General features: G+C 42.5%; 1 protein-coding gene across 1 annotated transcript; it reads left to right on the top strand.

Moving 5' to 3' along the window:
- The first annotated feature begins 3177 nt into the window (after nt 1–3177).
- clpxa (caseinolytic mitochondrial matrix peptidase chaperone subunit Xa) lies at nt 3178–25194 on the top strand. The gene is given in 16 exon segments (XM_042318836.1): nt 3178–3470; nt 3655–3914; nt 4332–4477; nt 4969–5089; nt 5770–5924; nt 9397–9559; nt 11003–11078; nt 11080–11174; nt 12017–12181; nt 13013–13101; nt 13748–13912; nt 17846–17870; nt 17873–18147; nt 19581–19673; nt 19845–19951; nt 23337–25194. Coding segments are annotated over 15 exon segments (1815 nt in total). The 5' UTR covers nt 3178–3470; nt 3655–3862; the 3' UTR covers nt 23425–25194.
- The last annotated feature ends 24 nt before the right edge of the window (nt 25195–25218 follow it).

The raw sequence follows: 25218 nt of genomic DNA, 5'->3' as shown, positions 1-25218 counted from the left end.
CATATGAGATGAGTAATGTAGGGTATGTAAACATTATATAAAGTGGCATTGTTTAAAGTGGCTAGTGATACATTTATTACATTTTTCCATTATTTAAGTGTCTAGAGTTGAGTCAGTATGTTGGCAGCAGCCACTCAATGTTAGTGATGGCTGTTTAACAGTCTGATGGCCTTGAGATAGAAGCTGTTTTTCAGTCTCTCGGTCCCAACTTTGATGCACATGTACTGACCTCGCCTTCTGGATGATAGCGGGGTGAACAGGCAGTGGCTCGGGTGGTTGTTGTCTTTGATGATCTTTTTGGCCTTCCTGTGACATCGGGTGGTGTAGGTGTCCTGGAGGGCAGGTAGTTTGCCCCCAGTGATGCATTGTGCAGACCTCACTACCCTCTGGAGAGCCTTACGGTTGTGGGCAGAGCAGTTGCCATACCAGGCGGGGATTCAGCCCAACAGGATGCTCTCGATTGTGCATCTGTAAAAGTTTGAGTGTTTTTGGTGACAAGCCGAATTTCTTCAGCCTCCTGAGGTTGAAGAGGCGCTGCTGCGCTTTCTTCACCACGCTGTCTGTGTGGGTGGACCATTTCAGTTTGTCCGTGATGTGTACGCCGAGGAACTTAAAACTTTCCACTTTCTCCACTACTGTCCCGTCGATGTGCATAGGGGGCTGCTCCCTCTGCTGTTTCCTGAAGTCCACGATCATCTCCTTTGTTTTGTTGACATTGAGTGTGAGGTTATTTTCCTGACACCACACTCCGAGGGCCCTCACCTCCTCCCTTAGGCTGTCTCGTCGTTGTTGGTAATCAAGGCTACCACTGTAGTGTCGTCTGCAAACTTGATGATTGAGTTGGAGGCGCGCATGGCCACGCAGTCGTGGGTGAACAGGGAGTACAGGAGAGGGCTGAGAACGCACCCTTGTGGGGCCCCAGTGTTGAGGATCAGCGGGGTGGAGATGTTGTTACCTACCCTCACCACCTGGGGGCGGCCCATCAGGAAGTCCAGGACCCAGTTGCAGGGTCTCGAGCTTAATGACTAGTTTGGAGGGTACTATGGTGTTAAATGCTGAGCTGTCGATGAACAGCCTTCTTACATAGGTATTCCTCTCGTCCAGATGGGTTAGGGCAGTGTGTAGTGTGATTGCGATTGCGTCGTCTGTGGACCTATTGGGGCGGTAAGCAATGACATCTACACCAGGCGTGTCTGAGGGAGGCCCGAAAGATCGTCAAGGACTTCAGTCACCCGAGCCACAGACTGTTCACTCTGTTACCATCTGGGAAATGGTATCAGAGTATCGGGTCTCGGACCAACAGGATCTGAGACAGCTTCTACTACCAGACCATCAGATTTCTGAAAAGCTAAACTTAGCTGTCTCCCTGCACAGACCTGCAGCTTAGAGACTATTTACACCGGAGAGACTATATGTATCTTAGAAATTGTTTGCACTGACTAACATACATACAACCCTTATACACAAACCTACACACGCACGCACGCACGCACGCACACACACACACACACACACACACACACACACACACACACACACACACACACACACACACACACACACACACACACACACACACACACACACTGTCAACCCTGCTATTCTAATATATACTATTGATTCCACTACCAGCTTTATACTTGTAAATATAGTCCATTATTCCGATGCTACCTCTTCTATTACTTCTACTACTTGTTATTTTTGGCTCAACTCTTTTCAGTGTTATTAATGATTAATGTACTGCATTGTTGAGGGAGCTAGCACATAAGCATTTTGCTGCACCTTTTTTGCTGAAAACTGTGGAAGTGACGAATACATTTTCTTAACTCTTATTTTTCTTTAAACTGCATTGTTGGTTTAAGGGCTTATAAGTAAACATTTCACAGTACGGTCTAAACCGGTTGTATTCGGGGCATGTGACAAATAAAATTGGATTTGATTTTGATTATATACATATAACTGACATACTTGGGTTGTCCTTATTGTAGCACACATGTTAAGTCATTATTGGTCTATTACACTAATTATTTATTCAGTTATGCAAAATCAATGTAGTCAGAGAGGAAGAGGCAAAGCAAGAGGATTTACTACACCCAAAATCTGTCCTTGGGAGATTTTTTTATTTAACCTTTATTTAATTTGGCAAGTCAGTTAAGGACAAATTCTTATTTACAATGACGGCAGACACCGGCCAAACCCGGACGACCCTGGGCGAGTTGTGCGCAGCCCTATGGGACTCCCAATCAGAGATAAGCCCTTTTTTGTATGGAGGTCTATGAGAGAGTGTCGAATAACATAGCTTATTTGATCTAATAGAAGTTTCGTAATGTTTAGACTGTTACAAATGTACTGATATAAGTGGATGCATGTGGCATTCCGCCAATTTTGGAAGAAAAAACGACTTAGTTGTACCAGTTGTTCAGAGCATAGCTGCCCTGGTGCCCTCTCAATGGCTAGAAGGGTCCCACCTTATCGCGCCTGCCTTTCCTCGTTGAGGACATGTATTTCCATTGTTGGAGCAGTCACTCTAATGTCTTGTCAATATAATAGATCATCTTTGATGCAGTTCCTCCCATTGAAATAAATGGCGGCCATCTTGAAAAAGGCACTGCATCTCAGTGCTAGAGGCGTCATTACATACACCCTGTTTCGGGTTGTATCACAACCCGCCGTGATTGGGAGTCCCATAACTGGCCCAGCGTCGTCCGGGTTTGGCCTGTGTAGGCCTTCATTGTAAATAAGAATTTGTTCTTACCTGACTTGCCTAGTTAAATAAAGGTTAAAAAAATAAATACCAAAAAACGTATTGTTCTGTGTGAAATGTGGTCTAGAATCGCTTAGCGGGCTAACGATTAGAGCACACCAATAATGACACTAAGATGTTGTCTGACTGTATCATGTACCATTCACAGATCATATACTGTAGGTCTAAAAGAGACCTAAAATAGCCACTTTCATCAAGATACATATTTTTTTATTAAATAAATTGTGATACAAATGTAAAAAGCAAGTCAAACGTACTTCCTCCCAGTGAAGTTTCTATGTGAGAATTGGCAGAAAAATCTGAGATACCCTAAATATTTTTTGTTTGTCCTGGCGTGGAATCGCCCTTGAGCTCAAGCCAATAATAATAGCTGTACGGGAAGTGTATTCTGTTCACCCTCTCTTGAAGTATAAATATTGGTTGTCCATATTATTCGAATCCAGAGTCATATTTTAATACTGCTCTTATTCTGGTTGTTCTAGATCTACAATATACTGTACAAAGGGTATACGTTTTTTCTGCTCTCTTCTGAATGGCCCATCATAACACCATTCATTTGGTTACATCACTCAAGAACACTGTCACATAAGAAAATACACGAGGGTTGTGTAACTCGCACCCTCTGTGGTATTGACAGCATGACAGTGTCATTTGATTTACATTTCATCCATGATTGTATTTGTTTGGCTTTCAAGCCAGCATAATCGTAAGTAAATGTTTTGACTACTTTATTGGCAAGCTAGCTAGAACGTTAAGTTACTTGATACTTGTTCTGCCACACTAGTCTCCGCTCTCTAACTAGATGTAGTCTCCAGGTATAATAACACATTCATATTATGGGTATTGTTCTGCATTATAATTACATCTTATTTTCAACTCCTTTTCTACAGGTTCGGACCAGACACACAGACTGGATACGTTAATGCTGGCTATACTAAACAGTGTGCTCTATTTACCAACGCTACTGCTGGTTCGTTAGCCAGCGAAGCTAGCTAGCTAGCCTGCCAGTCAACATATACTTTGGCTAGTTATTTTTTATTACTCTGTGATATTCCCCACATTCCTACTTCTATCTTTTCTGTCGACTTAAATAAAAGAATGTCATGCACATGCAGATCAGCGGCGAGATTGTTCATAACTTCTCAAAAAGGTAAGCATATTTTGCTAGCTAGCTAACTTTCTGGCTAGCTAGCTAACGTTAGTCTTCTAGCCAGCCAGCTTGCAAGTTGCACAATCATATAATGTTCAAATACAGCACAAATAATGATTATGAGGTGTTGAGAAAAGCAAACTAATGTGAAATGGGGTAACATGGTTGTTTTGCAAAGTTGAAACCTGTAACATCTACCTGCTAGCCTTGTAGCTAAAAGCTAGCTAAGCTGATGTGAACTTGACTTACAGTGTTGTTACGCAAGAAAGAACCATACAGTGGTGGAGCATGCATTACAGTTAGTTATTTATCCAAAGACTTTGTCAACATTTTCATGTTTTGAATATCAGCTTTGCTGATTTAGAAAATGTACATTAACAGTATGTCAGTTGATTGAATCTGCTTGTACGTTCACAGGTATCTCTTCCACCAGAGTCCAGTTATTTTCTATTAGCAGACCAGGAACACCTGAAGTCCGATTAACCAGAAGAGTTCCTGTGAGATCCTTCTCCGAATCATCTGTATGTTTTTCATCAAAAGATGTCAAAGATGGCTCCAGTCCAGTGGAGGAAAGGTATGTCAAAATCAGGCCTTATTAACATGTTGTTACTATTAATAAGACATTATAAGGAGGTTACACATGCTTATGATGACAATTCTTACAATGAATTGCAATCACATCATAATGCATTGGGGCGGCAAGTAGCCTAGGCAGGTAGCCTAGTGGTTAGAGCATTGGACTAGTAACCGAAAGGTTGCAAGATTGAATCCCCAAGCTGACAAGGTAAAAACATCTGTCATTCTTCCCCTGAACAAGGAAGTTATCCCACTGTTCCTAGGCTATCATTGAAGATTAGAATTTGTTCTTAACTGACTTACCTAGTTAATATAGGTCAAATAAAATAATAATGTAAAAAATACCTGTTGGCTATAAGTAAAGTTCATTGAATGTTATAATATCTTCATGACTTCCTTCATGGTGAATGATCTAGTCCCAGCAGGAGCTACAGCTACAGTACCTAATCTACATTCTCTGCTCTTCCACTCTTGACAGAAGTCAGTTGGTGATGCAGGAAGTGGGAAAAGAGGAGCTTCTGGTGGCTCTGGAAAAGGAGGCAGCCAGCTACGCTGTCCTAAGTGTGGAGATGCCTGCACACATGTAGAAACCTTTGTGTGTAAGTGTTTTACTTTTCTTCTAGAGGAATTGACAAGAGAGGATAGGATTTGTGTACGGTCAAGCTTGGCACAGGAGCAAATCTCAATTATGAGAAATTGAGTGCTTTGAAAAGTGCTTTGAAAAAAACAGCAAACTGTTAGCCTGGTCCCAGATCTGTTTGTGCTGTATGGCCAACTCCTATATGGTTGTTATTATACCAAAAATATGCCAATTGACCATACGAGTAGGCAAGACAGCACAAACAGATTTGGAACCCAGGCTAGCAAACTGTGCAGTGACCCTGACACTTAATTTCTTTTAATTTATTTGAATGAATTGAACATATGGTTTATAACATGTACAAGTACCAGTACCAGTCTGAATGACATGCACATCATATGGAAGGGACAGCATTTAAGAGAATATGGTGTTACTCCAGCTTTCAACTGATCTGCTTTACCTAGTATCTACTGGCTCAGTGCAGCTCACACATCTATAGGGAATGCCAGACTACTGGGCAACAGCTGTCAGACATATTGCGTGTTACTAACAAATAAAGTCCTTATGTAACAAATGGGTCATAGTCACAGAGCAGCTAAGTGTAACACAGGTCTAGTTTGTGTGCTTATGCCCCCACTAGCAATATCATGATCCGGCTTAGTTGGTGCCATAACATCCTTCCCCCCTCCCTCTTCCTAGCTTCAACCCGCTTTGTGAAATGTGAGAAATGTCATCACTTCTTTGTGGTGCTGTCAGAGACCGACTCCAGCAAGAGTCTCAATAAGGAGCAGGAAGCAGCCAATGAGGCCGTCAAACTGGCCTTCCAGCAGAAACCTCCTCCTCCTCCTAAAAAGGTATAGTGGACAAGTCTTACAATGCATTATACCTGCAGGCTTTAAGTAAAGTGCACACATTAACAAGTGGGACAAGAAGAAAAGTAGGATGGTCTGGTGGTCTAATCCCCTGCCTCAGGTGCACACATACCGCTGCAGTATGGGTTCTAGGTGCACACATACCCTGCAGCATGGGTTCCTCAGGGGTGCAGGTGCACATACCGCTGCAGCATGGGTTCTAATCCGCTGCCTCAGGTGCACAGGTGCACACATACCGCTGCAGCATCCACTGTCAGGTGCTAACACTGCAGCATGGGTTCTAATCCGCCTCAGGTGCACACATACCGCTGCAGCATGGGTTCTAATCCACTGCCTCAGGTGCACACATACCGCTGCAGCATGGGTTCTAATCCGCTGCCTCAGGTGCACACATACCGCTGCAGCATGGGTTCTAATCCACTGCCTCAGGTGCACACATACCGCTGCAGCATGGGTTCTAATCCGCTGCCTCAGGTGCACACATACCGCTGCAGCATGGGTTCTAATCCGCTGCCTCAGGTGCACACATACCGCTGCAGCATGGGTTCTAATCCGCTGCCTCAGGTGCACACATACCGCTGCAGCATGGGTTCTAATCCGCTGCCTCAGGTGCACACATACCGCTGCAGCATGGGTTCTAATCCGCTGCCTCAGGTGCACACATACCATGGGTTCTGCAGCATGGGTTCTAATCCACTGCCTCAGGTGCACACATACCGCTGCAGCATGGGTTCTAATCCGCAGCCTCAGGTGCACACATACCGCTGCAGCATGGGTTCTAAACACATCCGCTGCCTCAGGTGCACACATGGGTTCTAATCGCTGCAGCATGGGTTCTAATCCGCTGCCTCAGGTGCACACATACCGCTGCAGCATGGGTTCTAATCCGCTGGGTTCTGCAGCATGGGTTCTAATCCACTGCCTCAGGTGCACACATACCGCTGCAGCATGGGTTCTAATCCGCTGCCTCAGGTGCACACATACCGCTGCAGCATGGGTTCTAATCCGCTGCCTCAGGTGCACACATAACGCTGCAGCATGGGTTCTAATCCGCTGCCTCAGGTGCACACATACCGCTGCAGCATGGGTTCTAATCCACTGGGTTCCTCAGGTGCACACATAACGCTGCAGCATGGGTTCAATCCACTGCCTCAGGTGAACACATAACACTGCAGTATGGGTTCATGGGTGCACACATACTGCAGCATGGGTTCTAATCCACTGCCTCAGGTGCACACATAACGCTGCAGCATGGGTTCTAATCCACTGCCTCAGGTGCAACACAGCATAATCCGCTGCCTCAGGTGCTACCGCTGCAGCATGGGTTCATGGGTTCTAATGGGTTCCACTGCCTCAGGTGTGCACACATAACGCTGCAGCATGGGTTCTAATCCGCTGCCTCAGGTGCACACATACCGCTGCAGCATGGGTTCTAATCCGCTGCCTCAGGTGCACACATACCGCTGCAGCATGGGTTCTAATCCGCTGCCTCAGGTGCACACATACCGCTGCAGCATGGGTTCTAATCCACTGCCTCAGGTGCACACATAACACTGCAGCATGGGTTCTAATCCACTGCCTCAGGTGCACACATACCGCTGCAGCATGGGTTCTAATCCACTGCCTCAGGTGCACACATAACCGCTGCAGCATGGGTTCTAATCCGCTGCCTCAGGTGCACACATACCGCTGCAGCATGGGTTCTAATCCGCAGCCTCAGGTGCACACATACCGCTGCAGCATGGGTTCTAATCCGCTGCCTCAGGTGCACACATACCGCTGCAGCATGGGTTCTAATCCGCTGCCTCAGGTGCACACATACCGCTGCAGCATGGGTTCTAATCCGCTGCCTCAGGTGCACACATACCGCTGCAGCATGGGTTCTAAGCATGGGTTCCCACTGCCTCAGGTGCACACATACCGCTGCAGCATGGGTTCTAATCCACTGCCTCAGGTGCACACATAACCGCTGCAGCATGGGTTCTAATCCACTGCCTCAGGTGCACACATACCAGCAGCATGGGTTCACACTGCCTCAGGTGCACCGCTGCAGCATGGGTTCTAATCCGCTGCCTCAGGTGCACACATACCGCTGCAGCATGGGTTCTAATCCGCTGCCTCAGGTGCACACATACCGCTGCAGCATGGGTTCTAATCCGCTGCCTCAGGTGCACACATACCGCTGCAGGGGTTCTAATCCACTGCCTCAGGTGCACACATACATGGGTTCTAATCCTGCTGTGCAGCTGCAGCATGGGTTCTAATCCGCTGCCTCAGGTGCACACATACCGCTGCAGCATGGGTTCTAATCCCTCAGCCTCAGGTGCACACATACCGCTGCAGCATGGGTTCTAATCCTCAGGTGCTGCCTCAGGTGCACACATACCGCTGCAGCATGGGTTCTAATCCGCAGCCTCAGGTGCACACATACCGCTGCAGCATGGGTTCTAATCCCCTGCCTCAGGTGCACACATACCGCTGCAGCATGGGTTCTAATCCGCTGCCTCAGGTGCACACATACCGCTGCAGCATGGGTTCTAATCTGGCCCACTGCTATTTCAGGACACTCCTCTATCTTTCACCTGTATCTCTCTATCCAATAAACATACAGACTTTAAAAAAGTATATGGTAATCAGGATGATTATTAGACATTATAAGGGGATCATATAAATTTATGACAGGTCTTGATGCATTATAACTGCATTATACTTGCAGGCTTTAAGTAGTGTTACCAAAATAATCACAATAATGTGAAATTAGGCTGATACATCTCATTCAAACTGCGTTCAACCCTTCCAGCTACTGTCTGTCCTCTTGCAATGTCCCAACACATCCACTTGTTGTGTATGCCAGACAACGGGTGGTTCAGTCATCCGTGTTAAGTTATAGCTTACCGGGCTTTGTAACATCCGCCATACCACTGAAAGAACAACAAGTAGAGATTGTAAGACAAAAGCACCAAAGAGGGACATGTGTCTATAAACTGTCTGCAGAACCTATTGGTAACATTTTACATAACACTTTACTTACTGGGGCAATCTGGGATTCAAACAACAACAATGCGGCCATCCTGACACTTTTTTGTGTAAACAGCTATGGTTGGGGAATGGGGCTGGAGAAATGTAGACACTCTCAAATTCAAAATCCAAAAATGTATGTACAAATCAACGATAGGCCCTTTAAAGCCTGTAGATATAATGCTTTATATCTTGTTATTGGCTTGAATGAGCCTTTATAATGAATGTCTTATTATAAGGCTTATAATATGTTTTTTTCACTGTATGTGGGTCATTTTCAACTGACTCAAAATGGCTGTTCTTTTAGGATCATTATAAGATTATTATAATGTGACATTGTAAGGAGAGTCATTGATGCTTATGATAAGTCTTGTAATGCATTATAACTGCATCATGCATTATGCTTTATGTAAATTGTTACCAAATTGTCTTTCAGATCTATGCCTACCTGGATAAGTACGTTGTTGGACAGTCCTATGCAAAGAAAGTGCTGGCGGTGGCTGTTTACAACCACTACAAGCGCATCTACAATAACCTTCCGGGAGCAGGCACCAAGCCACAGGCGGAGGTGGAGAAGCAGGCCTCCCTTACTCCACGAGGTTGGTACTGTCCCTGAGCTGTCTATCTCCAGTTTGACTCTGTATTTCATCTGTCTAAAATGGCCTTCTCCCTTCCTCGCAACTTATTTCCTCCATCTGCACCTATGTGAATGAACTTGACAGGTGAAAGGAACTATTGAGTAGCTATCCTATGTCTTCAAATCAGTGCAGAAGAAGAAGAGGCGATTAGAGGAAGCGACTTTATACTATCGAGATGCATAATAAGTGCAGTGGCAGTTTTTTTCTACTGTGCACCTTGAAATGTAATAGCATGCCATTCACTCAGGTTAACAAAATGCCTTACCCATTTGTAATGTAAAACAGAATCACAGCTGAATGAATGGTAGGATGAAGTGTTCTCTTGCAGGCTCCTCTGCAATGGTTTGGCATGTGTACAATGGCTTCTTGCAGTCCTTCCTCATCCATGGATTTAAAGTAAAGACCCAGGGTTTCCAGATTTCTATCAAATATGACCAATAATTAATTACAATATAAGTGAAATAGTTTTCCTTCCCAAAAATGGTAATTAAGTATGTTAAGAGGGGTGTGGGCGTACCTAAACAACAGAATGGCGTATACCGGTCATAAGAAATGTTCATGTGGGTAGACAGCTGATTGGTCAGCTTGATGAAATCCTCCTCTATAAGGAAATAGCAGCATTTTTAAAATGGTTTGTTTGAGATAAAAGTTTGAGGTGTTTTTAAGTGTTTTTTCTCCAATTTATGCTTTGGCCGCTAATACGAGTATATGATGAGTCAACAACATTATCTGGGTATGAGTTAACAATATGAACTTTTAAAAGGGAGCTTTTCACTGGACAGTTACTTTAAGGTTTTCCCAGTTTTTTTAACCTTTATTTAACTAGGCAAGTAGGTTAAGAACAAATTCTTATTTTCAATGACGGCCTAGGAACAGTGGGGTTAACTGCCTTGTTCAGGGCCAGAACGACAGATTTTTTCCTTGTCAGCTCAGGGATTTGACCTTGCAACCTTTCGGTTATTAGCCCAACACACTAACCACTAGGCTCCCTGTCGCCCCATTAGCCCAAAGTCCTGTTTGAACAGGACATTTGTTAGACAGTCAGACAGTCAGTTAGACAGACAGACAGACAGACAGACAGACAGACAGACAGACAGACAGACAGACAGACAAACAGAGAGGATAAGGTGGCCAAATACAGACAGACAAAGACAATCAAACAGAAATACAGACAGACAGATAGTGGCCTAGTAACCTTGTTGTTAATCATGCACAGGGTATATATATCTCTCCACACAGTAACAATACACTGCCTTAGTCCAATATTTATTCACTCTCACAGTATCTCTACACAACACCCTTATTCCCTATATAGCGCACTACATTCCTAGCTGACCTCTCTCTCTCCCCTCTTGCCTCTCCATTCCCTCCCTTTCTTTACCTCCTCTCTGTCTGTTCTTTCAGAGTTGCTGCAGATCGCTGGGATCAATCCCCATGGCAATGCGCTGGGTGCGTCAGTGCAGCAGCAGAGCCAGCAGCCTGCCCAGGAGAAGAGGGGGCGAGGTGCTCGACTCTCACCACGCCAACATCAAACTGGAGAAGAGCAACATCGTGCTGCTGGGACCCACCGGATCAGGTGAGCTTTGGAAGAATTGGAGCACGTGCCGATCTATAAGGGAAGTCTTTTTCTACTATAGTGTACTACTTTGAGCAGAGTCTCCTGTGTCCCTCTGTGATTAAACAGTTTGTCATTGGGTCAGCTCTTTAATTGGCCCTACACTGTCATAAGGCCTGCGTAGGGTAGTAATGACATACAGTAGCAGTTGTCATAAATGCTCATAAGGGTGGATGGAAACTGACTTTACACAGTTATGACACGGACGGTAAGAGTTGCGCCAAGGGCCTGATTTCACCCTGCACTGCTCTGCATAAGGTGACACAGTTATGGCATTACAGATGGCATTACTGTCACGATTTCTGACATGACTCTAAAGTCAATTGCTATACGCTAACATCTACTTTTACAACCATGAATGCCATCTGTTGCGTAGTCGTACGTAGTCTTTTACGAGTTCCCAAGAGGGGTCTAACAAAACACATGCAAAATAAGTTGTAATCGGATTCTTGGCTTTGATATCTATATTACAGGAAACACAAATTGCGTTAAAGCAATAGTACACTTAAAGTCATCATCATGACAGTTTCTGCTCTGTACTGAAAGGGCTCTAGAATAGCTGACTGCTGACCTGCACAGTTTGTTGTGATTGCGCTAGTTAGCAACTTCCTTCAAACTGCACGCAGAGACATAAAAATGGTATCCATGAGTTCATCTCTCTGGGGAAGTAGATAAAGGGCCAAGATCCTGAAGTATCTCTTTAACACAAAGCTTTTTAGTGTAGTATTCCTTTAAACAAAAGTTGTCAAATGGATGTGTTGGTATTTCCTATTGCCTGACATTGATTGACATCCATATTGCAGGTAAAACCCTCTTAGCCCAGACACTGGCTAGGTGCCTGGATGTGCCCTTCGCCATCTGTGACTGCACCACGCTAACCCAGGCAGGCTATGTGGGCGAAGACATTGAGTCTGTGGTGGCCAAGCTCCTCCAAGACGCCAACAACTCTGTTGAGAAAGCACAACAAGGTATATGCTATAATGTGTTACTTTACTTGCTTGTGTATGTGAATGTCTGTGGTTGTGTGTGACGTGTGACATCAGTATGACTATCTTATCAGGTCGTGTACTTTAAGCACATCAACTTCAGTCCTTGTCCTAAGAGTTGGTAGAGTTTTGATGGTGAATGATTTCATTGGATAAAGAAAAGTTTATGAAACGTGCCATCTGTCCGACTAGCTTATCAGTTACTGTACTTGTAGCAGATCAACTTCTCTAAATGCCCTAAGAGGGGATGTTTTTGAAAGTAAATAACTGAATTAAAGGCACAGTAGGCAGCTGTTTTGATGACCCGACCAAATGCACATAGAAATGTTGTAGATCTGTCATTCTCATTGAAAGTATGTCTGAGAAGCGGTAGATCCATTCTATGTGTGCTATTTTTCTGTGCTTCCCGTTTTTGCTCATTTTACTTAGAGTTTTGTATACCATCTTCAAACATCTGAAAAAAATACATTTTTAGTTATTGAGAATATATTTCTTAGTGGTTTAGATGGTACAATGATGCTCTACACTATTCAATACGTATTTTGTCGCATACACTGAAATTAAGCGAACCATTAGAACTTTAGTAACCAGGAAATGGTGCAGTGATTTCTTCCTATTGCACCTTTAAAGATAGAAAAGAGAGACAGTGTAGGCCCACATTTTTCATGACTGCTGTGTAACATATATATTGCATGTGTGACGAACCAAGGTGAAGCAAAATATTCTTGTGTGGTAAAAATGTTGATATACTGTATGCTAACTCACTCTGAACGGTGATTGGTTCTCGTTCTCTTCACTGATTGGCCCTCGCAGGCATCGTGTTCCTGGATGAGGTGGATAAGATTGGCAGTGTGCCCGGAATCCACCAGTTACGAGACGTGGGGGGTGAGGGAGTACAGCAGGTCAGTGTATACTGTGTATAGATTGATATTATAGTGGTTTGATTATTTATAGATATGTAGATCTGTCACTGTCAGGCAGTACAGTCCTACCATGAACACTGTGGGTTATAAAACCTGTAGATTCTGGCTTCATAACAGATTTCCTTGACCTTTCACCGCATTGTCTGTAAAAAAACACACTTGTTGATTTGTTGATCTCCCATAAGGATTCCAACATGGGATCATACATACCTGTTACAGAGGTTTCCCATCCAAACTTTACTTGGTGATACTTCCTTAATTGTCTATTTGGAAAGCTCCTGTGTCTTATAACTTTCAGTGGCTAGTTGCCCTTGAAACTCAGACAAGTTAAATCAACAGTAAAAATAAATAAAACATGTTAACACCATGTGATAAATTCCCTCATTACCCTTCCACCATCTTGGCTGTTGCCTCCCTTCGCAATATTTGCTCTAGACGCATGTTTGATCGCCCAGAAATGACTAGGGCAAAGATGTTCAACTATGAGGAGAGGTAATGAGAGAATTTCTCCTGGTGCAAAAACATTTATAGGTTTGGAAGAGGTTGAGAAGAGGTTTAGGAAACACTGGGTTATTGTACATTGTGTGTGTCTTATAATGTCCTCTGTTTGGTGGTCGTTTGGTAGGGTCTACTCAAACTCCTGGAGGGTACTATCATCAACGTCCCAGAGAAGAACTCCAGGAAGCTGAGAGGTGAGACGGTCCAGGTGGACACCACCAACATCCTGTTTGTGGCCTCCGGTGCCTTCAACGGCCTGGACCGGATCATCAGCATGAGGAAGTGTGAAAAGGTAAACATTTCAATGTCAACATTTTAATTCTGAATTTTATTTAAATTGAATTTCACATTTTTAATAACTACTTTTTCTGTAAAGGAATTTCTTGTGGAGTGGTTCATACAATAAACAAACTGTACACAAATAACAGTCAATACAGAATGAAACTAGGCTGCCGTCCCTGTGTGGCTCTGGCCAAATGTACTATACTAGACTTGATAAGGAGGCTGATATTTCAGACAGACCCTTCGTTTTGTGGCAAGGTTGCATTTGTAAGTGCAGGGGTTTTGGTGTTACCATAAGTGATATTGCACTGAATCAGTGTATCCTGGACACAGAAGCTCTTTGATCAAGTGCATACCCCTTGATTTATTCCACATTTTGTTGTTACAGCCTGAATTCAAAATGGATTAAATATATATATTTTTCTCTCACCCATCTGCACACAATTCCCCATAATGAAGAAAGAAAAGTGAAAAAAGTGAAAAAGTCGCCTTCCACACTTGGATTATGCAACATTTGCCCATTATTATTTTAGAAATTCCTCAAGCTCTGTCAAATTGGTTGCTAATCATTGCTAGAAACTATTTTCAGTTCTTCGCTTTCTCATTTTTTAAGTGCATTTAAGTCAAAACTATAACTCGGCCACTCAAGAACATTCACTGTCTTCTTGGTAAGCAACTCCAGATTTAGCCTTGTGTTTTAGGTTATTGTCCTGCTGAAAGGTGAATTTATCTCAGAGTGTCTGGTGGAAAGCAGACTGAACCAGGTTTTCCTCTAAGATTTTGCATGTGCTTAGCTCCATTCCGTAAATTTTTTATCCCAAAAACTCCCCAGTCCTTAATGATTACAAGCAATTAGGTTAGTGTTGTGGAGTCACTATAATGAATGTTGATCCATCCTCAGTTTTCTCCTATCACAGCCATTAAACTCTGTAACTGTTTTAAAGTCACCATTGTCCTCATGGTGAAATCCCTGGGAGGTTTCCTTCCTCTCTGGCAACTGAGTTAGGAAGGACGCCTGTATCTTTGTATGGACTGGGTGTATTGATACAACATCCAAAGTGTAATTAATAACTTCACCATGCTCATAGAGCTATTCAATGTCTGCTTTTTTTCACCCATCTATCAATAGGTGTCACGCCCTGACCTTAGTTATCTTTGTTTTCTTTATTATTTTGGTTAGGTCAGGGTGAGACGAGGGTGGCTTGTGTAGTTTTTGTATTGTCTAGGGTTTTTTGTATGTCTAGGGGTTGTTGTATATCTAGGTGTTTATATGTCTATGGTTGCTTAGATTGGTTCTCAATCAGAGGCAGCTGTTTATCGTTGTCTCTGATTGGGGACCATATTTAGGTAGCCATATTCCTTGGGTATTTTGTGGGTTATTGTCTACGTGTAGTTGCATGTCAGTACCCGTGTCGCATAGCTTCATGTTTGTTTAGTATGGTCAGTGTTTATTCTTCATTCAAATAAGTATGTATGTATTCTTATCACGCTGCGCCTTGGTCTTCTCGTTATGACGAACGTGACAATAGGTGCCCTTCTTTGCAAGGCATTTGTAAACCTGGTCTTTGTGGTTGAATCTGTTTAAAATTCACTTCTTGGGACCTTACAGTTAATTGTATGTGTGGGTCACAGAGATGAGGTAGTCGTTCAAAACACTATTATTGCACACAGTGAGTCCATGAAAATTATTATGTGACTTCTTAAGCAAATCTTTACTCCTGAACTTAAGGCTTGTTATAACAAAGTGGTTGAATACTTAGACTCAAGACATTTCAGCTTTACATTTTTTATTAATTTGTAAACATTTCTAAAAACATATTTCCTCTTTGACATTATGGGGTATTGTGTTTAGGCCAGTGACCCCAAATAGTATATTTAATCAATTTAAATTCAGACAGTAACACAATGAAATGTGTAAAAAGTAAAGGGATGTGAATACTTTCTGAAGGCACTGTATCGTCATGACATTACAAGGTAAATGAGGAGAACTTTAGTTGTGTTTACAACGCTCTCAACCTGATACAGTCCAGCTACTGTGAATCAATCCTAACTTGAAATTGGTGTGTGTAAAAATGTACTTTCACGATTTGCGTGAAAATCCAAGTTATTTGTGCATAGGCCTATCTCAAGTTAGTATCCGGCCTTGGGTCAGAAAAGACTGCAAATGTGGGTGGGATTAGTAAGGTTCAAGGGGCGGTCAAGAAGATTTGGGTATTCATAGCAGATTCACCTGTGTGTATGTATATACAGTGCCTTCGGAAAGTATTCAGACCCCTTGACTTTTTCCACATTTTGTTTCGTTACAGCCTTATACTAATATTGATTAAATTGTTTTTCCCCTTATAAATCTACACACAATGATGACAAATAGTTTTTTAGTAATATTTGCAAATTTTTTACAAATAAAAAACTGAAATGACATTTACATACCTATTCAGACCCTTTACTCAGTACTTTGTTGAAGCACCTTTGGCAGCGATTTCAGCATTGAGACTTCTTGGGTATGACGTTACAAGCTTGGTACACCTGTATTTGGGGAGTTTCTCCCATTCTTCTCTGCAGATCCTCTCAACCTCTGTCAGATTAGATGGGGAGCATTGCTACACAGCTATTTTCAGGTTTCTCCAGAGATGTTTGATCGGGTTCCACTCAGGAACATTCAGAGATATGCCCAGAAGCCACTCCTGGGTTGCCTTGGCTGTGTGCTTAGGGTCGTTGTCCTGTTGGAAGGTGAACCTTCGCCCCAGTCTGAGATCCTGAGCGCTGTGGAGCAGGTTTTAATCAAGGACCTCTCTGTACTTTGCTCTGTTCACCTTTGCCTCGATCCTAACTTGTCTCCCAGTCCCTGAAAAACATCCACACAGCATGATGCTGCCAACACCATGCTTCACCTTAGGGATGGTGCCAGGTTTCCTCCAGACGTGACACTTGGAATTCAGGCCAAAGAGTTCAATCTTGGTTTCATCAGAGCACAGAATCTTGTTTCTCATGGTCTGAGAGTCTTTAGGTGTCTTTTGACAAACTCCAAGCAAACTGTCATGTGCCTTTTACTGAGGAGTGGCTTCGGTCTGGCCACTCTACCATAAAGGCCTGATTGGTGGAGTGCTGCAGAGATGGTTGTCCTTCTGGAAGTTTCTCCCATCTCCACAGAGAAACTCTAGAGCTCTGTCAGAGTGACTATCAGGTTCTTGGTCACCTCCCTGACAAAGGCCCTTCTCTGATGGTTCAGTTTGGCCAGGTGGCCAGCTCTAGGAAGAGCCTTGGTGGTTCCAAACATCTTCCATTTAAGAAGGATAGAGGCCACTGTGTTCTTGGGGACCTTCAAAGCTGAAGAAATGTTTTTGTACCCTTCCTCAGATCTGTGCCTCGACACAATCCTGTCTCTGAGCTTTATGGACAATTCCTTTGACCTCATGGCTTGGTTTTTGCTGTGACATGCACTGCCATCTGTGGGACCTTATATAGACAGGTGTGTGCCTTTCCAAATCATGTCCAATCAATTAAATTGACCACAGGGGGACTCAATCAACTTGTAGATACATCTCAACAATGATCAATGGAAACAGGATGTACCTGAGCTCAACTTCGAGTTTCATAGCAAAGGGTCTGAATACTTATGTAAATAAGGTATTTCTGTTTTTATTTTTAATACATTTGCTAAAATTTCTAACAACCTGTTTTCACTTTCTCATTATGGGATATTGTGTTAAGATTGCTGAGGATTTTTTATTTAATACATTTTAGAATCAGGCTGTAACGTAGCAAAATGTGGAAATGTCAAGGGGTCTGAATACTTCCCGAATGCAGTATATTTTTTGTTATTATGGAGAAAAGTTTAAAAAATAACAAAATAGACAATGCAACATAAGTACAAAATCAGCCAACATCAGCCTATAGTAGCAGAACTGTCCCTCTTTAACTGAATCCCTCCTCCTCTCTGCAGTATCTGGGCTTCGGAACGCCGTCCAATGTGGGCAGGGGCGTCGGGCGGCTGCGGCCGCAGACCTGGCCAACAGCAGCGGAGCGGAGATGGACGCCGTGCTGGAGATCAAGGAGAAGGACCGACTCCTGAAGCACGTGGAGGCCCGGGACCTCATCGAGTTTGGGATGATTCCCGAGTTTGTGGGGCGCCTGCCTGTGGTGGTTCCCCTGCACAGCCTGGATGAGGAGACCCTGGTTAGGATCCTGACGGAGCCACGCAATGCTGTTATACCACAGTACCAGGCCCTGTTCAGCATGGACAAGGTGGAGACTCATTATTGTTATTATTAGTGGTGGTGGTAGTAGTAGTAGAAGTATTAGTGTTACTGGTGGTGGTGGTAGTAGTAGTAGTAGTATTAGTGTTACTGGTGGTGGTGGTAGTAGTAGTAGTAGAAGTATTAGTGTTACTGGTGGTGGTGGTAGAAGTAATAGTGGGGTTAGTGGTGGTAGTAATAGTCATAGTAGTAATAATCGGTCCCTTCAGGATTTTGCCATTCTGTACATAAAACAGTCATTGCAATATTATTGCATAAAACTGCCGATCACCCCACATTTCCAGCATAATGTGATTCAGTCGATCCAGACGCAAACATATGCCTGCAAATATCACAACAAATCTCTGCCAAATCCTGGAAGGACTGAGTTGTAGTAGTAGTAATATAAGTAGTAGTGGTGGTAGTAGTAGAAGTGGTGGTAGTAGTAGTAATATTAGTAGGAGTAGCAGCAGTAGTAGTAATAGTGTCAGTAGTATTAGTAGCATCAGTAGTACTATAGCAGCAGTTGTAGTAGTAATAGTAGCAGCAATAGTAGTAGCTGTGATAGTAGTAGCAGCAGATGTAGTATTAGCATCAATAGTAGTAGGATCAGTAGTAGCAGTAGTGATAGTAGTCGTAGCAGCAGCAGTAGTATTAATATAAGTAGTAGTACCAGCAGTTGTAGTAGCTGCAGTATCAGTAGTAATAGTAGTAGCAGCAGCATTATCAGTAGTAGTAGTAGCGGCAGCATTATCAGTAGTAGCAGTAGTTGTAGTAGTAGCAGCAGTTGTAGTAGTAGCAGCAGTTGCAATAGCAGCAGTAGTAGTGGTAGTTGTGATATAAGTAGCAGTAGTAGCAGTGATGGTAGTAGCAGCAGTTGTAGTAGTAGGATCAGTGGTATTAGTAGTAGTAGGATCAGTAGTATTAGTAGCAGTTGTAGTAGCGGGAATAGTAGTACTAGCAGTAGTAGTCGTACCAGCAGTTGTAGTAGCAGGAATAGTAGTAGCAGGAATAGTAGTAGTCATTGTAGCAGCAGTTGTAATAGTAGCATTAGTAGTGATAGTAGTAGTAATATAAGTAGTAGTAATATAAGTAGTAGTAGTAGCAGCAGTAATAGTAGTAGTAGTAGTAGTAGTAGTAGTAATATAAGTAGTAGTAGTAGCAGCAGTAGTAGTAGTAATATAAGTAGCTGTGATAGTAGTAGTAGTAGTAACGCCGTCATCCCCCAGTACCACACCCTGTTCAGCATGGACAAGGTGTTTCAGGAGGGGAGGTGGTGTGGGGGGGAAGGGTGTGCGTACTTTCCTGTATTTATCTGTGTTTGGATGTGCAGACACTAGTGTCTGTGTACATACATCTGTAGGTTCTGATGTCTTTGTGTGTGCCCTCTAAATAAATTGTGATGATTTCATTAACACTTGTATTACCTTAATCTCATTCCAGTGTGAACTGAATGTAACTCCAGATGCCTTGAGAGCCATCGCCAGGTTGGCTTTGGAAAGGAAGACCGGTGCTCGTGGGCTAAGGTCCATTATGGTAAGCACCTCCAATATATATTTTGAAATGTACAGTAATGTATAAATTGTGATTTACATTTTTAAATGTATATTTAAGAATATGAAATGTAATTGTTTTACATGCATTTTGAAATGTACATCTTAAACCTTTGATGGTGGGGAGTAATATTCCTTCTCTTGTCTTTTTAAGGAAAAATTGCTTCTTGAACCCATGTTTGAAGTGCCACACTCAGACATCATGGCTGTTGAGCTGAACAAAGACGTGGTCCAAGGGAAATCAATGCCTGTGTATGTAAAGTAAGTATTCATAATTACCAGAGACTCAACTCGGTTGGGGACAATACAGTGTTAAAGTGTATAAGTAACATGCTGACCACTCTGCTCACGTCACGTGCGTGAGTGTTGCAAAATAAATTTAAACATACATGTTATTCAATTATTGCATCCACACAGCTTGCGGGCGCCAACGAGCGTCTGCATTACCAAGCGCTAAAATAGAAGTCTGTTTTATTTGTAACGCTGAACGCATTTTATACACAATTATACATTTTCATATCTTTAGTGAACACACCGTGTAAACATTCACAGCACAGTGCAGGGTGGAAAAAGTATGTGAACCCTTGGATTTAATAACTGGTTGACCCTCCTTTTGGCAGTAATAAACTCAACCAAACATTTTCTGTATTTGTTGATCAGACCTGCACAATGATCTGGAGGAACTTTGGACCATTCATCTTTACAAAACTGTTTCAGTTCAGCAATATTCTTGATGTCTGGTGTGAACCGCTCTTGAGGTCATCACACAGCATTTTAAATTGGGTTGATGTCAGGACTCTGACTGGGCCACTCCAGAAGGCATATTTTCTTCTGTTGAAGCCATTCTGTTTTTGATTTACTTCTGTGTTTTGTGTCAGTGTCCTGTTAAATCACCCAACTTCTGTTGAGCTTCAATTGGCGGACAGATAGCCTTACTTTCTCCTGCAAAATGTCTTGATAAACTTGGGAATTTATTTTTCCGTCAATGATAGCAATCTGTTCAGGCCCTGAGGCAGCAAAGCAGCCCCAAACCATGATGCTCCCTCCACCATACTTTACAGTTGGGATGAGATTTTGATGTTGGTGTGCTGTGCCTTTTTTTCTCCACACGGTATTGTGTTTTCCTTCCAAACAACTCAAATTTTGTTTAATCTGTCCACTGAATATTTTGCCAGAAGCGCTGTGGAACATCCAGATGCTCTTTTACAAACTTCAGACGTGCAGCAATGTTTTTTTAGACAGCAGTGGCTTCTTCCATGGTGTCCTCCCATGAACACCATTCTTGTTTTAATTTTTTAATTTATTTTTTAATTTCACCTTTATTTAACCAGGTAGGCCAGTTGAGAACAAGTTCTCATTTGCAACTGCGACCTGGCCAAGATAAAGCATAGCAGTGTGAGCAGACAACACAGAGTTACACATGGAATAAACAATTAACAAGTCAATAACACAGTAGAAAACAAAGGGGGGAGTCTATATACAATGTGTGCAAAAGGCATGAGGAGGTAGGCGAATAATTACAATTTTGCAGATTAACACTGGAGTGATAAATGATCAGATGGTCATGTACAGGTAGAGATATTGGTGTGCAAAAGAGCAAGTAAATAAATAAAAACAGTATGGGGATGAGGTAGGTGAAAATGGGTGGGCTATTTACCAATAGACTATGTACAGCAGCAGCGATCGGTTAGCTGCTCAGATAGCTGATGTTTGAAGTTGGTGAGGGAGATAAAAGTCTCCAACTTCAGCGATTTTTGGAATTCGTTCCAGTCACAGGCAGCAGAGTACTGGAACGAAAGGCGGCCAAATGAGGTGTTGGCTTTAGGGATGATCAGTGAGATACACCTGCTGGAGCGCGTGCTACGGATGGGTGTTGCCATCGTGACCAGTGAACTGAGATAAGGCGGAGCTTTACCTAGCATGGACTTGTAGATGACCTGGAGCCAGTGGGTCTAGCGACGAATATGTAACGAGGGCCAGCCGACCAGAGCATACAGGTCGCAGTGGTGGGTGGTATAAGGTGCTTTAGTGACAAAACGGATGGCACTGTGATAGACTGCATCCAGTTTGCTGAGTAGAGTGTTGGAAGCCATTTTGTAGATGACATCGCCGAAGTCGAGGATCGGAAGGATAGTCAGTTTTACTAGGGTAAGCTTGGCGGCGTGAGTGAAGGAGGCTTTGTTGCGGAATAGAAAGCCGACTCTTGATTTGATTTTCGATTGGAGATGTTTGATATGAGTCTGGAAGGAGAGTTTGCAGTCTAGCCAGACACCTAGGTACTTATAGATGTCCACATATATATTCAAGTGTGTTAGTGTTTTACGTATCGTAGACTCGTCAGAGATGTTAGCATGTTCCAGAGATTTCTGTAAGTCTTTAGCTGACACTAGGATTCTTCTAAACCTCATTGAGTATTCTGCGCTGTTCTCTTGCAGTCATCTTTGCAGGACGGCCACTCTTAGGGAGAGTAGCAACAGTGCTGAACTTTCTCCATTTATAGACATTTATAGACATTTTGTCTTATCGTGGACTGATGAACATCAAGGCTTTTAGAGATACTTTTGTAACCCTTTCCAGCTTTATGCAAGTCAACAATTCTTAATCTTATGTCTTCTGAGATCTTTTGTTCGAGGCATGGTTCACATCAGGCAATGCTCCTTGTGAATAGCAAACTCAAATTTTGTGAGTTTTTTTTTTATAGGGCAAGGCAGATCTAACCAACATGTCCAATCTCGTCTCATTGATTGGACTCCAGGTTAGCCGACTCCTGACTCCAATTAGCTTTTCAAAAAGTCATTAGCCCAGGGGTTCACATACTTTTTCCAACCTACACTGTGAATGTTTAAATGATGTATTCAATATAGACAAGAAAATACAATAACTTGTGTGTTATTGGTTTGTCTATTGTTGTGACTAAGATGAAGATCAGATCGAATTTTATGACTAATTTATGCAGAAATCCAGGTAATTCCAAAGGGCTCACATACTTTTTCTTGCATCTGTATATACAGGGGGTACCGGTACAGAGTCAATGTGCAGGGGCACCTGTTAGTCGATGTAATTGAGGTAATATGTACATGTAGGTAGAGTTATTAAAGTGACTATGCATAGATAATAACAGAGAGTAGCAGCGGTGTAAAAGGGGGGTGGCAATGCAAATAGTCTGGGTAGCCATTTGATTAGATGTTCAGGACTCTTATGGCTTTGAGGTAGAGGCTGTTTAGAAGCCTCTTGGACCTAGACATGGCGCTCAGGTACCACTTGCCGTGCGGCAGCAGAGAGAACAGTCTATGACTAGTGTGGCTGGAGTCTTTGACAATTTTTAGGGCCTTCCTCTGACACCGCCTGGTATAGAGGTCCTGGATGGCAGGATGTTTGGCCCCGGTGATGTACTGGGCCGTACGCACTAGCCTTTGTAGTGCCTTACGGTCAGAGGCCGAGCAGTTGCCATACCAGGCAGTGATGCAACCAGTCAGGATGCTCTCGGTGGTGCAGCTGTAGAACCTTTTCAGGATCTGAGGACCCATGCAAATCTTATATGGTGTGGTTTCACAGCAATTTAATTGAAAATACAGTTTTTTTACCATGACTTTTCATTTATTTGCAGCAGAATATTAATATTAATATTTTTTTGTGTGTCTCCCAGAGCACCTGCTAAAGAGTCTGAGGAGGAGTATGACTCTGGGTTAGAGGAGGAGAGCTGGCCAAGGCAGGCGGATGCAGCCAACAACTAACTAACAGTCCAAAATGGAACTTCAGAAATTGCCATTTCGATTTAATAAGCTATGGCATTTTACAAATACCATTATTGTAACTTCAAATGTAATTATGTCATCTGAATTACATCAGTGTTGGTCATGATGATGTAGGTTATGCAATTTCATACATCAGAAAAAGTTTGTTCCCAAATTGTTGCAAAGGTTTAAGAATTAACATTAACCAAGTATTCTCTACCCATCTTTCCCAGAGAGAGAGAAAAGGAGAAAGAACGTTATCCTGTTTAAATGTAAAGATAATTTTACTTTTTCTCATAAAGTAGCTAGTTTCTCTTTGTGATAAGTACTTGTTTGGGAAACCTTAATGGAAATGGATTGTATCAAGTCCAAAATCTATTTTCTCTTATTTCGTTTTGACACCATTTTATTTTTGACAGTCAAGGATTAAGGTAAATATAGGATACTTGTTTTAACCACCATGTCTTTCTGATGTAATTTAGGAAGCCATTTTGTTTCTTCACAACTCTCTGACGAGGTCAGCCAGGTCATAGAAACCAGCGTTCTTTACAGAACAAGTATTTATAGTTAAATTGTTAACCTTTTCAAAAAAGATCAGTTTGGCTGCTCTGTGGTGGATTTCAAATATCCAACACTGGAATTACTAGTATACTGTATGTACAGTTAGTATGCCATGTATTAGATGAAACGTGTAAGATATCTGGGGTCGAGATAGGGGGGGGTGACTTAAATTGATCCCAATCAGCTTTGATAATGTCACATTTTCAACACATTTTCCCATTGTGGTTGTTTTTGACGTTTCTTTATGGAACCGTTTAGAACTTCCTACACATTTAATGAAGCCATGACATCACTGGTGTTTTTAAATGAAAACATACCAGTCTTTACAAATGCATTGTCTGATTTGCTCAACACTATACACTGAGAAACTGTTCATTCAATGCAGTTTCTTTAAAAGAAGCTGGGCTTTTTTGTACACTTTATATACAGATATAACATTTTGAAATCTCAGACAGTAAGGGCCTAGAATCTAGATAATTTGCTCAATTCCACTTTGACCCTTAGACCCTAACCCCTAGGCACCTGTGTAGATCTCAGAAGATTTGATAGGTGTTAGCAATATGGTAACAGTTTAGTCTTTCTCTTATGGGTTTCTGTGATGTTGGTTACACCCATCCAAACCTTTCAAATCTACACAGGGACTTTATCTTGGAGCTTATGTTGCGTTCATAACCGAGTGGGAAGGTGGTAATTACCAGCTGTGAAGTCGTAAATATCAGTTGGATGCATTCACATGCTTTGAACTCATTGAGAAACGCTGATTGGCTAATGGCAAGCTGCGTCAATCATAAAATAAAAGTACAGCTATCATGCTTGTAAACATATGTGTTCAAAAACATTAATAGATAGCTTTTTATAAATAATGTTTTACTGCATGTAACTGCCTAAAATGCTGTTATCGAGGTAATTTCCTTAGTGGGTGACATCAGAGGTCAACATGTGGGAGAAGTTGGCGCTCAGGAATGATATATGAGTTTCCTACTAGTAATTACCAGTTGGAGGGGCGTTCAAGTAGGTTTTGTATGTGGTAAATAACACCTTCCCACTTGGTTATGAACACAGCATAAGGTCTTGATTTAGAGTTGGGCAATTGTGTGATGTTCCCTCCATCAGAACTGATGCCATCTGTGTGGCAGCAACCCTATTTTGCTCTGAATAGTTGTGAACTTATGTAAATGTGAGACTTTAATAAATATATTAATCACTTAAGAGTGTTCAGAGGTTGTTTGATGA

Source organism: Oncorhynchus tshawytscha, unplaced genomic scaffold, assembly GCF_018296145.1.
Source record: "Oncorhynchus tshawytscha isolate Ot180627B unplaced genomic scaffold, Otsh_v2.0 Un_contig_8142_pilon_pilon, whole genome shotgun sequence".
Taxonomy (NCBI): domain Eukaryota; kingdom Metazoa; phylum Chordata; class Actinopteri; order Salmoniformes; family Salmonidae; genus Oncorhynchus; species Oncorhynchus tshawytscha.
Note: the sequence above shows the minus strand (reverse complement) of the source record. Positions and strands in the feature narration are given on the sequence as shown.